General features: G+C 37.7%; 1 protein-coding gene across 2 annotated transcripts; it reads left to right on the forward strand.

Moving 5' to 3' along the window:
• The first annotated feature begins 443 nt into the window (after positions 1-443).
• Positions 444-18,993, forward strand: IRAK1BP1 (interleukin 1 receptor associated kinase 1 binding protein 1). 2 transcript variants are annotated; one of them, XM_045867125.3, is made up of 4 exons: positions 445-815; positions 9,072-9,137; positions 18,049-18,179; positions 18,283-18,993. In XM_045867125.3, exons 1-4 carry the CDS (start codon positions 501-503, stop codon positions 18,551-18,553), a joined length of 783 nt encoding a protein of 260 aa, XP_045723081.1. In that variant the 5' UTR covers positions 445-500; the 3' UTR covers positions 18,554-18,993. The 2 variants fall into 2 exon arrangements, with proteins under 2 accessions (XP_045723082.1, XP_045723081.1); XM_045867126.3 differs by lacking the exon at positions 9,072-9,137 and having other exon boundaries at positions 444-815.
• The last annotated feature ends 16 nt before the right edge of the window (positions 18,994-19,009 follow it).

Below are 19,009 nucleotides of genomic sequence, written 5' to 3' on the forward strand. Positions count from 1 at the left end.
AAGGCGGAGAGATGAACCATGAGAGACTGTGGACTCTGAGAAACAAACAGGGTTCTAGAAGGGAAGGGGGAGGGGGGATGGGTTAGCCGGTGATGGGTATTAAGGAGGGCACGTACTGCATGGAGCACTGGGTGTTACAGGAAAACAACAGATCGTGGGTCACCACATCAAAAACAAATGATGTATTGTATGGTGACTAACATAACATAATATTTAAAAAATAAAATAAAATAAAATAAAAGGGAGGCCGCAGAGAAAACTCACTAAGATTTTGAAAGCCCTAAGGTAAACACGCTAAAAACTATAATGACGTGCCCAGCCAACACCTTGGAAAGGAGCTACGGCAAAATCCTACTCACAGCTCGCACCCTCCAGAAACTCAGGGGCTTCCAAGCCCATCCCGGAATCCTTTGCGCCGCGCACAAGAAAGCCCTGGAGCGCTTTGGCTCCTTCGGCCACCGTAGGCTCTGCGTCGCTATGGAAACACAGCCATCATCACTATGTCGTTGCAACAGGCCCCTCAGTCTCGGGTGTTCGTGGAACTGGTTCCCTGGGCTGACCGGGGCCGAGAGAACAATGTGGTCTCGGGCGGTGAGTCGCTGCCCGGCCCCCGCCGCCCCCTCGCCTCAGCACAGACCCAAACTGCCACCCGCGAGGTGCACGTAAGCGGCACCGCGGACGTGTCCGCGAGCCCGGACCGGGCGCAGGTGGCGGTGTTAGTGAGCAGCACCAAGGAGGCGGCGGCTGAGGCCAAGAAGAGCGTTTGCCGCCGCCTGGACTACATCACGCAGAGCCTCCGGCAGCAGGGCCTGCAGGTGAGAGCTTCGTAGGGCAGGCCTCCGGCCGGACCGCAAAAACCGGAGGCGGAGGTTCCGGCCCCAACGGTCCCTGGGGCCAGGTGGAGGTGGGAGGCTCTTGAGTGCCTGGGGCACATTCGTCTCATTGGTATCACAGAGCGCCAGAGCCTGGCGGAGTGAAACTTGGGCCAACAAAGTCGTCACTGGCCGCAGTGACGTACGAAGTACAAGAATGCAAGTCGAGTAGGTTTTTATTTGGCCATGTTTGCCGCAATAATTGTGTTTTTAACCTCGATATGATGAACTGTTAGACTTGACACATTAGATGTCAGTCTTTGTGTTGATTCTGCACCATACAATTATCAAGTGAAAACTCGGCCTGCTCTCTCCCATGTTGAGCTTCGCATGGAGTGGTTCTTCAGTATTTTTTGCAAACAGTAACGTGGGGAGGAAAATTGCATCCATTATCGTTTAATAAAGACATAAAGAATTTCTGCAATTATTTGAGCCTTAACTTTCAAAACAATTAAGCCAGTATATTGTAGATGCCACATAAATGAAATACCTCTACTTACCAGAGATGTCCATGGAACAGACACTAAATAAATCTTAACTCTACTTCTAAGAAGAAAAAAATGAACCAGCTTTATTTAATCTGAACAACAGCTCTGTTGGGCAGGTTTTAATATCCCCATTTAGATTTAAAGAGGTTAAATAATGCTCTAAACTTCAGCTAGGATGGCATTTGAACTCTTGTCTTCCTGAAACTAAAATCTACATTTGTTCCAACCATAGTTGGCTCCAGATAATTAGAATGCAAGAAAATTAGAAGCCACAGAATGGGTCAACTATCTCAATTCCCTCATTTTACACAGTAGGACTCAAAAGGCCAGAGTTGTGATTTATCCAGGGTAACACCAAGTTCATAAAAGTGCTTCCTGTCTATTGTTAAACATGGCACGGGCCCAAAAAGCAAGTCTTTATTTTAAGGAAAAAACATATTTGTACTGCATTTATAAACATAAGAGTTATTTAGAAAGTCATTTGGAAAAGATGCTCAATGACTTTACAGTTTAAAAGAATTCAAATGCTAATTATAAACAATGTGAATTAAATGGTTTAATATGTAGAAAAAATTTCCTCAAAACTGTTGCTAGTGCTGCAGTCCTGTTCACATAATATAACTAATTCTTAAGTTATTTACATAAAGTGTATACCAAGCTCACATGGTTGTAACTTCTAATATGTAAAGCAATAAATTACTACATCTAACTTAATAATTACATTAGGGTTCAGTGTTCAAGGCAAGACATGGAAGGTCAGTAATCTCCCAATTATCTCTGCTAATGGAAGAAAACAGTCATGTAGGTAATCTGTTCAGTAGATAATTCAAAAAATCATTTATGTTACTTTTGAGGATGAATTATAGGTTTTCACAGTCTTTATTAATTTTAGACTTTGGCTTTGGGTTTTTAAACATCCCTCTCCTACTTAAAGGTCTCCTCATATTCCAGATTCCTTTGCTTAATAGGTGGAGCCTAATTCTCTGTCATTTTCTGTCATCTCTCTTCCCTCCTTGACTAGCTGACTCCCATTTTTTCCTTTAACAACCAGCCAAGCTCACCTCCTTGACATTCCTTTTCTAACATAACACTAGTCTCTTCCATACCACACTCCATTCCCCACTTGTAATAAAACTTACTGATGAATCACAGACCTGTACCTCTGAAACAAGTAATACATTATATGTTTAAAAAAAAAAAAAAAAAAGATAGTAAGAAGGAAAAAATGAAGAGGGGGAAATTGGAGGGGGGAGACGAACCATGAGAGACTGTGGACTCTGGGAAAGAAACTGAGGGTTCTGGAGGGGAGGGGGGTGGGGGGATGGGTTAGCCTGGTGGTGGGTATTGAGGAGGGCACATTCTGCATGGAGCACTGGGTGTTATACGCAAACAATGAATCATGGAACACTACATCAAGAAAAAAAAACAACTTACCATTCTGTATTTTAATTGTTGCTTTACTGTTGTCTCCTTCGTATTCTAAACCTCTCCAGAGCTCGGACCATTTTCTATCACTTGCTTTGCATTCATGGGTTATGCTTTATACACATCACATAATATATACTCAAAAAATGGTTTTTGAATGACTAAAAGAAAAAAATGAAGCAGTAAATAAACTATTCAACTACATGATAGATCAACTGTAGGTTATTTTATGATCATATATAGTTTCACATGTGAAGGCATACCCTCATTTTTAGTGTTGTTTTCATAGAAAAATGTTTTAAGTTCTAAGCAGTATTTACTTATTCAACCATCAAACATTTTTTAAGCATTTCCTATCACTGTTCATTTTAAAATAGCATTTAATGTGATAGTAATTATTTTGCTTTCTGTTTTATATGTTCCCTCCATAGGCTGTAAGCTTCAATATTTGCCTACTCATAATTGTATTTTTTTTTTCAATAAATGTGTAATAGGTGCATGTTGCTGGGCACCAAAAATAGAGAATGAGTAAAACTTAGGCACTGTGCTGAAGGAGTCTTATGATAGGAATAGACTAATATATAGAAGTGTTGTGAAGAAACATGTACATGAGACAATACAGTAGAATAAAAGGAGATAATGTTCATTTTACTTGAGAAATTCCAGAAAGATTTCATAATGGAAGTGACTCTTTGTATCAGATCTTGAACAGTGACTGAAAGTAAAGCATTCCAGTTCCACGCTAGAATGCAGCAGGTATGTGTATTCAGAGCACTATATGCAGTTCATTTTGGCTAGGACACAGGAGTACCTGGGGGAAATGGAGGAGAATCAAGATAAGACTGAAGAAGAAAGCTATAGACAGAACATGGAGGAAGGCCTTGTTTGCTATATTGAGGAGTTTGGATATTATTGGTGATTAAACAAAAAAAAACAACCTGCTTAATTGCTAGACCTTTTACAAATGTTGTCTCATTTGACATGAAACTGGCATTTCAGTTGCTATTTAGAGATGAGAACTCTCAGGATCAGAGTGATTATTGGCAGGTAGGTTGCCCAAGGTCAAACAGCTAGGAGGTGGCAGAGTTTAGACTCCAGTCAAGAATTTTGACCTCAAAGCTCTTGCTCTTACCCACTGTAGTATGTTGCTGCTTTATTGTCTTGGCAGTGGGTGATTGAGTTTTAAGTAGGGGATGTAGCAGATGCTATTGATACCCTACACTTGTATCCCTTGGCACTTCACATTTGTGTGCATACAGGCCCAACTTCCATATGCCAACACTTGTGAATTCCTTGCCAGTTTTTCCCTGATGCAGTTTTTCCTGGCTCCACCTCCAAGTGGGCCAGCCAGTAGTGCCAGAGAATTAACAATCCTTCTCAAGCTCTAGCAGCCTTCACCTAACAACTGAGGGGAGTGAGTGGAAAGAGACTTTACCCCTTGGGCAGGATAACTGAGGCATGTGTTCTGCCCTGGTTCCCAGAGTTTCTCTGCAGGAATAAGTTCCAGTGGCCCATAGTGGTGACTGCTTGACAATGCATACTTTAATGGCTTGCCTTCCTTTCGTTTCACTTCCCACTCTCCTATAGTATTTCTTGGGATCATCTTAAAAATTAAGTGCTTGTACTCACATCCTTGTATCAGGGTCCATTTCTGGGTGCATTCAAATTAAGATAGGGAGTAGTAGGAATAGATTGAACGCATCATATGAGTTGGCTTCAGTTTTTCATTATTAAAAATGGTGACAAAATGAATATCCTTGTTGCTAGATATTTATACATGTTTTTAATTATGTTTTTTAGACATTAATTCCTGGCTTATACATACTTTTAAGGCTTATGAAAAATTACAGTCTAGGGTGAAAAGTTTACATCTTCACTATAAATATATCCTTGGCATAGTGGATATTATTTTCTTTTTTAACTTTGCCAATTCAGTAGTCAAAAAAATGTTACTGTCATTTCCTGTGTTTTACTCTTTTTTACACTGAGGTTAAGCTTTTTTTCATGTAAATTGCCAATTGGTAATACTTTGTCCATTTTTTCTATTGTCTTCATTAATTTATGGGAAGTTTTAAAAAATTAGTTTCAGCTGTGCAGTATAATGATTCAACAATTCTGTACATTTCTCAGTGCTCATCAAGATAATTGTACTCTTAATCCATTTTATCGCTCTATCTATATCCTATTCCGCACTTCCCTCTGGCATCCACTGGTTTGTTCTCTGTAGTTGAGTCTTTCTTGTCTCTTTTGTTTGTTCATTTGCTTTGGTTTTTAAATTCTGCATATGAGTATAATCATATGGTATTTGTCTTTTTTCTGGCTAACTTATCTTACTTAGCATTATATACTCTAGAATCCATATTGTTGCAAATGGCAAGATTTCTTTTTTTATGGCTGAGTAATAGTCCAGTGTGTGTGTGTGTGCGTGTGTGTGTGTGTTTGTCTGAATGTCTGTCTCACATCTTCTTTATCCATTCACCTAAAGATGGACACTTAGGTTGCTTCCATATCTTGACTATCATAAATAATGCTGCAATAAACATAGGGATGCAGGTATCTTTTTGAATTTGTGTTTTTGTCTTCTTTGGGTAAATACCCAGTAGTGGAATTACTGATCATATGGTAATTCTATTTTTAACTTTTTGAGGAACCTCCATACTGTTTTCCACAGTGGCTGCACCAGTCTGCATTCCCACCAGTCATGTACAAGGGTTCCTTTTCTCCACATCCTCACCAACATTTGTTATTTGTGTTTTTTAGCCATTCTGACAGATATAAGGTGATATCTCATTATCATTATGGTTTTAATTTGCATTTCCCTGAGATGAGTGATGTTGAGCATCTTTTCATGTGTCTGTTGGCCATCTGTATGCCTTCTTTGGAAGAATGTCTATTCAGGTCCTCTGCCCATTTTTTAATTAGATTATTTGTTTTTGTGGTGCTGAGTTGTATAAATTCTTTATCTGTTTTGGATATTAACCCCTTATGGGATATATCATTTGCAGATTATCTTCTCTCATTCAGTAGATCGCCTTTTTGTTTTGTTGATGGTTTTCTTCCCTGTGTAAAAGCTTTTGATTGTGGTGTAGTCCCAATAGTTTAATTTTGCTTTTGTTTCCCTTGCCAGAGGAGACATATCTAGACAAATGTTTCTATGGCTAATGTCAAAGAAATTATTGCCCATGTTTTCTTCTAGGAATTTTATGGTTTCAGGTCCCTGTTTTCTTCTAGGAATTTTATGGTTTCAGGTTCCACATTTAGGTCTTTAATCCATTTTGAGTTTATTTTTATGTATGATGTGAGAAAGTGGTCCAGTTTCATTCTTTTGCATGTAGCCGTCCAGTTTTCCCAGCACCATTTGTTGAAGAAACTGTCTTTTTCCCATTGTATATTCTTGCATCCTTTGTTGTAGATTGTTATAGGCCATGTAAGTGTGGGATTATTTCTGAGCTCTCTCTTCCATTCCATTGATCTGTCTATTTCTGTGCCAATATTTACTGTTCTGATTACTGCTGCTTTGTAGTATATCTTGATATCTGGGATTGTGATACCTCTAGCTTTGTCCTTCTTTTTCAAGATTAATTTAAGGGAATGTTAAAATTAAGATTATCAGTAATTGTCTTTCATGTATTGCAAAAATTTTCCCAATTTCATATTTGCCATATAACTTTTTACAGTATTGAACATTCAAAATTTTTATGTTTTATTTAGTCAAATTCATTAATCTTTTCTGTATGTTTCTTGCCTTTGGTGTAACACTTATTGGGTCCTTCAGAAGCTTAAGGTTATATAACCATTAACTAATATTTCCTGGAACCTTTAGGGACCCTTTATACTACATTAAATATTTGCTGTGTTGGAATTTATTTGGGTGTAAGGAAAAGGGTTTTATTTTCTCCTAAATGGTCAGTTGCTATACTGAAATTATGTACTGAAGTCTTATCCCTTACTGCTTGTGCAAGAACCTAATTGGAATTGCCTTTAAAAGTAAAAAGTATTAAAAAATTTTTAAATAAATAAAAAAAATAAAAGTATTGCTTTACATAACCTTATGGGTAATATGCGCTTCAGGTATGCAATGGTCAAGGCTCTATTTCTTTTTTTTTTTTTTTAGATTTTATTTATTTATTTGACAGAGAGAGACACAGTGAGAGAGGGAACACAAGCAGGGGGAGTGAGAGAGGGAGAAGCAGGCTTCCCGTGGAGCAGGGAGCCCGACATGGGGCTCAATCCCAGGACCCTGGGATCATGACCTGAGCGGAAGGCAGAGGCTTAACGACTAAGCCACCCAGGTGCCCCAAGCCTCTATATTTGATGCAGTTCTCCTGGCTTTCCTGCAGCTTCCTGCATGATACCAAAATGGCTGCAACATTCCCAAGCCTTACACCACATACTGTACCATAATAAGAAAGACAATAGTTCTTATTTCCTGCAACCACATAAAAAATATTCCTGTAGTTCACTGTAAATGGACAACCTAAATTTGTCTTTGTGGCCAGAGAAATGGCATATACTAATTACCTTAGATTTGGATTTCTCCCCATTTTTAACCTAATCTTGTAGCAAGTTAGGTGTGACCTATTTTAGACCTATTAGGATTTACCTTGAGCCACATAGTTGCTACTTAGAGAAAGTAGGGGCAGAATGTATGACATGAGGATTCCATACTGCTTCTTGTGCCTACTGGTTTGAAATGTTACTGGTATTTTATTTGCAATCTTCAGACATTCTTGGATCAGTTTCAGAACACTAGTTCTTTTCATCCTGGTTATGTTCCTACATTAGTACCACATTATTAAATTATTATATCTTTGTAAAACTTTTGTAGGGTAACTTCTCCCCTCATTACTTTTCTACTAAAAAGATTTCCTGTCTGCAAGGGACATGTTAAATGACACCATGGGGATATGATCAGAAAATCCAGACAGTATAAAACTCTACAGTCCAAATAAAACTTCTGTTCATATTTTACATTGTTTATATATTAATTTCAGGAGAATTGCTGATTTTATAATATTGTATCGGGTCCATTTATTCAGGCATTTTTTTATATAAAGTTTTATGGTTTTCTTCATGTTTATCCTGTTTAAGTTTACTCCTGCCATAACATGGTTTTTTTTTTTTTTTTTTTTTTTAATGAGAGAGAGAGAGAGAGAGAGAGCAAATGAGAGGGGGGAGGGTCAGAGGGAGAAGCAGACTCCCTGCTGAGCAGGTAGCCTGATGCGGGACTCGATCCCGGGACTCCAGGATCATGACCTGAGCCGAAGGCAATTGCTTAACCAACTGAGCCACCCAGGTGCCCCCATAACATGGTTTTTTATACCTATTGAGAATGTTACCTTGCTGCCTTCATAGACTTAAGTACTTACTCTTATACTGACCATTTTGTGTTTTAAAATCTGCCCTTTATAAAATTTGGATATAAAATAGCTTCCCAGGAGCTTACTTGGGAAAACTTAATGGACTAGGCTGGAATATTTTAGTATTTTTTAGTTTGTACCCAATATGGCAGGATTTCCCAATCTCAGCACTATTTTTAACATCCTGGACTAGATAATTCTTTGTTATGGGAAGCTGTCCTATACATTGTAGAATATTTAGCTATATTCCTGGCCCTACCCATCAGGTAACCAACTTGTCCTGATTTACTGGGGACTGTCCCAGTTTTGCAGCTGACAGTCCCATGTCTTAGGAACCTCCTCAGTTCCTGGCAAACAGGAGCATTTATTCACACTGTCTACTTACTGCATCATGGTAGCGTACTCCCCTAGCCCATTTTAACAATCGAGTATGTCTCCAGACATTAACAGATTTCCCCGGGACGCAAAATTGCCTTCTGCTTAGGAGCCATTACCTTATAGATAAGCAGAAAATCTCATATTTTGTGTAGGAGCCCACCAGCCAAACATTACCAGGAATATATCTACGGTGAAACAAATTTAGGTTTATTTAGCATGATCAGCAGACACTCCTGTAACATTCAAATGCTTTATGTACAAATAATTCCTCATATGTATACCTCTCTAAGTTCATACTTTTTGTACAAGCTAATGTAAAAATTACTACAAATGGAGTGACAGTTACGAAATTTTCAGCAAATATTTGTAGACTTTAAAGTTATTTTATGTAACTTTTAAGAAAGTTTTAAACATCAGGCAAACCAGTTCTTTCTGCATACTCTGTCATTCTGATTTTAATAAGTTCAGGTTTCTACTTTATGTTTTAGAGTCATTGCATTTAGTAGCCAAACCTTTTAGTAATCATACTCTTGTACTTTCTGCTTCAGGCAGAAAATGTAACTGTGACAAAGGACTTTAGAAGAGTGGAAAATGCTTATCATATGGAAGCAGAGGTATGTACTTATCATAACAAATAATTGGAAACAGCATGACTTTGTGGGGACAATTTGCATTTATTTTTATTCTTGAAATGTACAGGAGAAATGCTTCTCATATGGTATTGATAAAAATTATTTTTCTCAAAATCATTTTTGGTGTTAATATCTGTGGGGTTTTTTTGTTTACTTATTTTTTTTTTTTTAGTAATCTCTACACCCAACATGGGGCTTGAACTCACGACCTCAAGATCAAGAGTCGCATACTCTTCCCACTGAGCCAGCCAGGTGCCCCTGTGTGAGCTTTTAAAATAAATTTTAATGAGATTTATTTGAGAGAAATCATTTTGAAATGGAATAAATATAGCAAGAAGGAAGTGGCAGTTAATTGCCACCTAATAAAATTTTAGTAAAGTTAACACTTTGTGAGCAGGAAACACTGTAGGAGAGAAATTTCTTCTCAGATAAAAAGCAAATTAATAAAGTCCTAATATAAGGATTGAAACATTTTTCAACTCTTTTCTTTTGTAATGCAATTTTACTGTGTTGTGGTAAGTTAAATTTTATTTAAATATAAAAACCTCTTGTGGGTGCCCATGTGGCTTAGTTGGTTAAGCACTGGACTCTTGATTTTGGCTCAGGTCATGAACTTAGAGTCACTAGGGAGTCTAAGATTCTCTCTCTCCCTCTGTCCCCCTCCCCACATGTGCATGCACACACTCTCTCTCTAAAAGGAATAAATAAATCTTTAAAAATAAAAAACACTTGGGGCACCTGGCTAGCTTAGTCGGTAGAGCTTTCAACTCTTGATCTTGGGGTTGTGAGTTCAAGCCCCACGTTGGGTGTAGAGATTACTTAAAAATAAAATCTTTTTTTTTTTTTAAGATTTTATTTATTTATTTGAGAGAGAGAGAATGAGAGAGAGCACATGAGAGGGGTTAGGGTCAGAGGGAGAAGCAGACTCCCTGCTGAGCAGGGAGCCCAATGTGGGACTCGATCCAGGGACTCCAGGATCACGACCTGAGCCAAAGGCAGTCGCTTAACCAACTGAGCCACCCAGGTGCCCCAAAAATAAAATCTTTCAGGGGCACCTAGGTGGCTCAGTTGGTTAAGCGTCTGACTTCAGCTCAGGTCATGGTCTCAGGGTCCTGGGATGGAGCCCCAAGCCCCATGTCAGGCTCCCTGCTGAGCAGGGAGCCTGCTTATCGCTCCCCCTCTACCTCTCCCCCCTGCTCGTGCTCTCTTTGTCCCTCTCTCTAAATAAATAAAATCTTTAAAAATAAAATAAAATCTTTAAAATAAATAATTTTAAAAATAAAAAAAAATAAAAAGGCACTAACCATTTGCCCAAATTAAAAAGAACAAAATAGTTTTTGTACACTCAATGATAACATTTAGCTCCTACAACTGCCTATACTTTTTACTTATCTTTAAAGATTTTATAATCAGGATATTATGAAATCAGAGTATGTTATAATTGTGGTTAGGTTATAGGACTGCTCTTTGTTTCAAGCTTCCAAACATCTTGGGATACGTGCTAGGTCCATACTGCCTCCTCATCACAGAAAGCAAACAAGAATGGAGTTAGAGTGGACTCTTATTTATCTAGTCAGATAATCTTTATCTTTTTTTTTAAAGATTTTATTTATTCATTTGAGACAGAGAGAGAGAGAGAGAGCATGAGCAGGGGAGAGGCAGAGGGAGAGGGAGAAGCAGGCTCCCTGCCAAGCCAGGAGCCAGACATGGGGCTCAATCCCAGGACCCTGGGATCATGACCTGAGCCGAAGGCAGATGCTTAACCATCTGAGCCACCCAGGTGCCCCAGATAATCTTTATCTTTAGAGGTGGGAAATATCTCAAGAAATCATCTAGTCCTACCTTCAGGCAGATAATAGATTATTTTTCTAATTTTAAAGATGTGACTTTAATCTCAGATAACTTGGGCTCAGACTTCTCAAAGACTATTACAAGAATTAGAATGGAAATTAGAATCCTGGCTTCTTACCTCTTTGAGATAGTCATTTCTACAAACATTGTTGCTCCTGTACTTATTTAATAGTTTTGTGATTTCTCCACTTAAAATGATCAATTAATTGCTCATGATAATTTTAGGGATCCACGTGGCAAAATTTATTTTATAGTAGTTGGGATTGAAAAGTATCTTTCAAAACAGGATGAAGGGGCCCGGGGGGAATGGGCAAAATGGGTGCAGGGGAGTGGGAGGTACAGGCTTCCAGTTACGGAAGGAGTAAGTCACAGCAATGAAAGGTACAACATAGGAAATATAGTCAATAGTATTGTAATAGTGTTGTACAGTGACAGATGGTAGCCACACTTCTGGTGAGCATAGACTTGTTGGGGCACCTGGCTGGCTTGGTTAGTGGAGCATGTGACTCTCCATCTTGGCGTTGTTAAGTTGGAGCCCCATGTTGGATGTAGAGATTACTTAAAATCTTTAAAAAAAAAAAAAAGGTATAGACTTGTTGAATCACTGTGTTGTACACCTGAAACTAATGTAACATTGTATGCCAACTACAATTTTTAAAAAAGGGAGTTACTTCTCAGATGTAAAAAATTTTAATATTTTTAATGATTTTTATGATATACACTATGATATCATTGTCTCATATCAATTGTTTTCTTAAAATAGGTTTTCCAATTTGGGGCTCTTTGGGTGATATTCACAATAGAGATTGGATGTTCAAAAAAAAAAAAAAACCCTCAACAGGATGAAGAACAGAGTAGTAAGATTCCATATTATGGAGATCAAAAGCCGGGAGTTATTCTGGAACTCCTCCAGTAGTTATTACCTATCAGGACTTCAGGCTGTAGTGAATGTACATTGGGCTCAGGTTATCTTAAGTTAATGGGGTTTATTGTGAAGGTAAAACCAGGAAGTAAGGAGGAAAAAGAATGGTCCCAGCAAATACACAGATAGGCTTCATAGAAAACTGGCATGTTTTTCAGACTGAGTTGTTTTAGGGACTCACTGTGCAGTTATAGAAAATGTTATTAGAGCTGCTTGTTTTGCTGTAAGAATATGACTAAATGAGGACTTGGCTAAACACTGCTCCTCTTCCTTCTGCTATACTTACTTCTTAATGTCTTATACTCAATTTCTTCAGAGAATCTGATTATATTTTGTATAGTGTTCCCTGATAGCCAGAATTCTTATATCCTGCAATCTGATACATGATTGCTCTTAGGTCAGCATCAGCAGTCAGTGGAGACCAGGGGTCACAAGGTACAAAATAATGTCTAACATATACCAATATTCTCATAGACAGTTAAATATATAAAGTAAGATCAGGGGCGCCTGGGTGGCTCAGTCGTTAAGCGTCTGCCTTCGGCTCAGGTCATGATCCCAGGGTCCTGGGATCGAGCCCGGCATCGGGCTCCCTGCTCAGCGGGAAGCCTGCTTCTCCCTTTCCCACTCCCCCTGCTTGTGTCTCACTGTGTATCTCTCTGTCAAAACAAAATCTTTAGAAAAAAAAAAAGTAAGATCAGATGGTAGCATATTACATAATAACTAAAATTTACATCCTGAAAGGCACTTTAGAGATTCTTTATCTAAACTCCCACCTACCCTGCTCCTTCTCTTTATTTTAAAGATAATATTGAAGGTTAGAAATTATGTACGTGCATGAATATAAAAAGTTTATTCCATTTTCAGACATCTAATCAATACAAAATTTTGTAACATTAAGAGAATTGACTTACTACTATTCATCCATTATGTACCTCTCCAAGAAGAACAACTTGTTCCTTCAGGTAGATACTTGAAGTTCAGTATCATGTTGATGCTCCTTTTTTCTTCTCCAGGGGTAAGAATCCCCAGTTTCTTTAATCACTTCTTATAGTAAGACAAACTCTTTATTGAGCTTACCAATTTCCATCTAGAGCACCTACAGCTATAGTGTCTTAATTGTGATTTAGCCAGTCCATACTAGAGAAAGACGATTATCTCCTTTATCCGGGAATGTTCAAGACTGAACTTCTAACACTCGCATCACATTGTTACCTTCTTTTGAGCTCACGGTCATAATTAGTAATTACAATTAATTTAACTGTCTTTCTCATATGCTGCTTTTAAATCATATTTCTCCTATTTTATACTTTGTTATTGCTATTTCAAAATGAAGTATAAGAGTATAAGTTTACCTCTGTAAAATTTTATCCACTAGATTTGACTTGTATTTCTAGCCTATTAGGATCTTTTTGGATTTTGATTTTATCAAGCAGGGTTTATAGTCCATCCTGCCAGCTTTCTGTCACCTGCTGATCTGATCATCTGTGTACCCATCTGTGTAATTAATAAAAATATTAAGTAGCATTAATCAACTATGACACTAACCAACCGTGTTGCCATGAAGACTATATGTCAGTATATCCCAAGACTTGTCTAAATAAGCAAAATATAAATCCTTTATAGCTATAGTATTTCTCTGGTAACTTGCCAGCTAGGAAGTCAAGTTAGTACATCATGACTTGTTCTTAATACTCTCAAATCTACAATCTCAATAGATTGGCCTTTGGATAGAAATAATTTGGCAGTGGTTCAGAAGATAAGAGTTTAGAAGAAAAGCATCGAGTTGGTGAACTTCACTCCCAAGAATAAAAGCAAAGTTAAAAGTCAGATGAGTTTTCTACTTAATATCCCATCAAGAAACTCAGTACTTAGAGAACCTGATAAGATTTTAGTCTTAAATTCCTGTGTTCTTATTTTGTTATTCCTGGATGCCTTCTTGAGGACCATTAAAATGAGAAAGACTTACATTCTTTTCTTCAGAGACAGGACCAAGAAAGCCGGGGGACATTTAAAGAGGGAAGAAAAGACTAGATTGTGGCAATATGAAAAAGAAAAGAAAGCATGCAAATTGCTTGAGGCCTATGGCAATGAAACAAAATGAATCAAAAGGCCCTATTCTTTCCTTCTCATAGAAACCTTTTTTCTTTCTTAATTTCTTACAAACTAATTTTTAAAATAATCTGTTCTAGAATCTTGCTTAGAATTGAAAGGTGTCTAGCCTACTACATGTAGTTTGTTCAGAGTTATCCACTTGCCTTTTGGGGAAATTAGAACTATAAGTATTTTTAAAGAGGCTTTTGGCCTGTTTCTTTATGGTAAGTGAGATTAGCAATAATTCAGAAGTCTCATTTGCAGAAATTTTTAATAAACTGAGATTTGATTTATCCAATAGGAGACAAATTAATCAAAAGCACTTAAAATCGCACCTATTTGGGGGGTATCTGGCTGGCTCAGCATAACATGTGATGATTGATCTTGGGGGTCATGAATTAGAGCTCCATGTTAGGGGTAGAGTTTACTTAAAAAAAAAAAAAGAAAAAAACTCACCTTTTTTGGAGTTCAGTTTCTTTTTTAGTACTAAAATTTCTAAACTAATGATTCTTCTTGACTGAAGAGATGGGAAGCATTTATGTATCAATCTGTTTTGTAATTTAATATAGCTAGTACAAGATAATAAAATCTATGTATGTGTATACATTTGTAATCACATTATTTTACTGTGATGAAAAATAAGAGGATTCTGAATATGATATATGAATTTATCTTAAATTTTTTATCTTCAGTGTATGAGATAGATTGAAAGTTTTTTATCCTGAATACCTCTTTTTAAATAATGTGATGCAACATCTCTATTCTTTAGTAAAGTGACTCTGCTTCATTAACTTGTATTTCTACCTAGCTATGTATTGATTATATACCACATTGCTGAATTTAAAAGCAGAAGTTCAGGGCATTGGAAGGCTTAAAACAGTTCTTAAACTGTTAGAAAAAGCAGAATACAGGTTTTTTTCTACCAAATTTACTTCTTGTTAGTCATTTAACCCACACATTCCTAAACTATAGTCTGTCCATGGTTTGGGACAAAGACAAAGAGCTGATAGTCTGTTTACCAATGTAGATGTACTTCTAAAAGCTCATCTGCTAACTTTTTAAGTCATGCTAGTGATGAGAGGGATGCAGGGCAGAGAAAATCTTTGAGCAGCTCCGGAGCTGATCTCAACAGATAGCTTTTCCTGTTATTTATAAAAATAGAGCAAGTAAGGGCGCCTGGGTGGCTCAGTTGGTTAAGCGACTGCCTTCGGCTCAGGTCATGATCCTGGAGTCCCGGGATCGAGTCCCACATAGGGCTCCCTGCTCAGCGGGGAGTCTGCTTCTCCCTCTGACTCTCCTCCCTCTCATGTTCTCTGTCTCTCATTCTCTCTCACGCAAATAAATAAAATCTTAAAAAAAAAAAAAAATAGAGCAAGTAAGTACCACATGTTAAACCTGATTCTGTGGAACTAGATTTGCCTCAGATAATTGGAGGTGGTGGGGAATTGAAGAAGAAAGAATTAGTATCTTTTCTGCAAACTGCTCAGGAATTTTCACTGTCCTTCCTCCCATATACTTCTTTTTGTAATAGCAAAGAATACGAAGGATGCATACAAAAGATTCAGCATGTTTCATAGCAAAGCGGGTATATTTATAAACATTATTTTTGTTTTAAGCTATCAGAGTAGAAATTGGAATAATTTTTTAAAATAAAATTTATTTCGGGGCCCCTGTGTGGCACAGTCAGTTAAGTGTCTGACTCTTGTTTTCCGCTCAGGTCATTATCTCAGGTTCTTGAGATCAAGCCCTGCATCAGGCTTTGAGCTCAGCAAGGAGCCTGCTAAAGTTTCTGTCTCCCTCTCCTGCCCCTCCCCACACTCATTCACTCTCTCTCTCTCAAATAAATAAATAAATCTTTAAAAAAAATAAAATTGAATTCAAGGGCACTTGTATAGCAAAGAATTGCTTTTGTTGATACTTGAAACCTATTATGCTCAATCACTTTAATCTGCATGCAGAGAAACCCTTTGAACTCTCAAATTTAGTTACCTTCCAACTTCCACAGAGGCACTGTAAATCTTGCCATATTTCATAACATGTAATGAAATATATGTACAGTGCCTCTGTGACACTGTTTATAGATTAAATATAGCAATAAAAGAGGATTTGTTTCATAGACTATGCAAATGCATAACTATGCAGAAGTATGAGATTGTCTTTTTTTTTTTTTTTAGAGAGAGTGAGCACACAGGCAGTGGGGAGGGGCAGAGGGAGAGAGAGAGAATCTTAATCTCACAACCCTGATATCGTTATGTGAGCTGAAATGAGTCGCATGCTTAACCAACTGGGCCACCCAGGTATCCCTGTATTTTTCATTCTTTTTTTAAAGATTATTTATTTGAGAGTGAGAAACAGCACAAGTGGGGGAAGGAACAGAGGGAGAGAATCTTCAAGCAGACTCCCTGCTGAGCCCGGAGCCCAACAAGGGGCTCAGTTTCACAACCCTGAGATCATTACCTGAGCCGAAGAGTCAGATGGTCAAGCGACTGAGCCACCCACGTGCACCCTGTATTTATTATTAAAGGCAGCCTACAGGCATTTTGGAGCTTTGATTTTCAACCAGGAAGGAAATGCAAATTTTTAAACTATTCAGAGGTTAAAAATAGCAACCTGGGTAAGGCTGGGGAGATTGATTTTTGACTAATAGATTGGTATTCTGACTAATACCATACAGTATTAAAAAAAAAAAAAAGGAAACAAAAAAAAAAACCACTATAAGACTTCTCTTCAAAAGGCAGACAAGACTTCTTCTTTTGGCTAAGAGAATCACATGGACCAGATTTACCTTCCCATCTGAAACCGAAAAATGGACAAAGTATATGAAACAGTGCTTTTCAAAAGAGTGGACATAAGGAAGTGAAACACAGTGATCCCTGAGAAAAAAGAAAGAAGAAGTCCTACCATGTTGGTGCACCTGGGTGGCTCAATCCGTTAAGTACCTGCCTTTGGCTCCGCTCACGATCCCAGGATCCTGGGATCCAGCCCCGTGCAGCATGCAGCATTGGGCTCCTTGCTCAGCGAGGAGCCTGCTTCTCCCTCTCTCTCTGCCCCTCCCACTTGTTCTCTCTCTTTCTCTCTCTCGCTCTCAAATAAATAAATAAATAAATAAATAAATAAATAAATAAAGTCCTACCATGTCCTAGATCACTGTCTTAAGAGTGTCCAGGCAGCTTCAAAGGGAAGGGAACCCACACAGAGCTTGGCAAACTCCTTGTATTGAGGAAATGGAATTGAGAGGCCAAACAAGACAACTAGAGTTTGTAGGAGAGTAGAGGGCTACACAGAGAGGTCTTCAGAGAACTACAGAGGGGACACCCCCCCAACCCCCTCAAGTATTCAGCAGAATACCCAGCACATGTATGTACAGAAATGACCTGAGGCTAGAAAAAGAATCATCCAAAAAATTAGAGGGAACAGTGTTTGGCATTCATACAGGGCTGGGGTACAGCACCAGCCAGACTAGAAATCTTGATTCACAGGGCATGAGGTGGAGTATACAGAAGTGTCCTGCGTCATTAGGGGGAAATAATTAATGCCAGACCGAACATTACTTTAATTCCATGTAACAAATCTTAAAAGCAAACCTAAAGAGATCAGTTTTCAAGTTAGTTAGCTGAGTTCTAGAAAAATAAAGAATGTTTATAGAAATACAAGAATATCCAATACTTCCCGTAAAGTTAATTTACAAAGATTACCTGGCATGCAAAATAGCATGGAAATAAAGCTCACAATAAGGAAAAAAATCAAACCCACCCAGAACCAGTATAGATGTTAGAATTAACAGACAAGATCATTAGTTATTATAACTGTATTTCACATGTTCAAAAGTTAAGTAGAGACACTACTTTAAAAAAATTTAATAAAACGTAATAAAATAATTTAGTTGTAAGGATCAAGTAGGCTTATCGGTCACATATTATAAAATGACCTCATTGTTATCTGGCTTTACTTTTTTTACTCATATTTAGAGAAAATTTTGAAAGAATGCATCAGCCATGAAAATAATTTCAAGTGTCATTTCATTTACAGGTCTGCATTACATTTACTGAATTTGGAAAAATGCAAAATATTTGTAACTTTCTTATTGAAAAGTTAGATAGCTCTGTTGTCATCAGCCAACCCCAGTTCTATCATACTCCAGGTTCTGTTGAGAATCTTCGGTAAGTTAAGTACATCTTTAACTAAATTACCAATTAATAAAAATTATTCAGTGTTAGAGTTCATTGAATGTCATATTAATAATCTCTGCATTTAATTCTTAAGACGAAAAGCCTGTCTTGTTGCTGTTGAGAACGCACGGCGCAAAGCTCAAGAAGTCTGTAACCTTGTTGGCCAAACTTTAGGAAAACCTTTATTAATCAAAGAAGAAGAAACGAAAGAATGGGAAGGCCAGATAGATGATCTCCAGTCATCCAGACTCTCAAGTTCATTAACTGTACAACAAAAAATCAAAAGTGCAACAATACATGCTTCTTCAAAAGTATTTATAACTTTTGAAGTAAAGGGGAAAGAGAAGAAAAGAAAAAACCTCTGAAATTCCAACTAAAATATATTGTGTTTGTGTCATTTTATTTTTATACTTTTTATGTTTGCTTTTGTCCTGAAAATATATATTGTATATTATATAAAGTATTTCTCCCCAAAATCTGTCAGTCCTTGAATACAGTCCCACTAATACCTAAGTTTACTTTCTATCTTTAAAAACTTACTATGTGGAGGGGAGGGGGTGCCTGGGTAGCTCCGTTGTTAAGCATCTGCCTTCAGCTCAGGTCATGGTCCCAGGGTCCTGGGATCGAGCCCCGCATCGGGCTCCCTGCTCTGCGGGAAGCCTGCTTCTCCCTCTCCCACTCCCCCTGCTTGTGTTCCCTCTCTTGCTGTGTCTCTGTCAAATAAATAAATAAAATCTTTAAAAAAAAATAAATGAAAACTTACTATGCGAAATACTCTGAAAATAAATGTGTTATATGTGCACAATTATATACTGACAATA

Source organism: Mirounga angustirostris, unplaced genomic scaffold, assembly GCF_029215605.1.
Source record: "Mirounga angustirostris isolate CCGP_5_RB_7025 unplaced genomic scaffold, mMirAng1.0.hap1 SCAF_8, whole genome shotgun sequence".
In the NCBI taxonomy this organism is placed as follows: Eukaryota; Metazoa; Chordata; class Mammalia; order Carnivora; family Phocidae; genus Mirounga; species Mirounga angustirostris.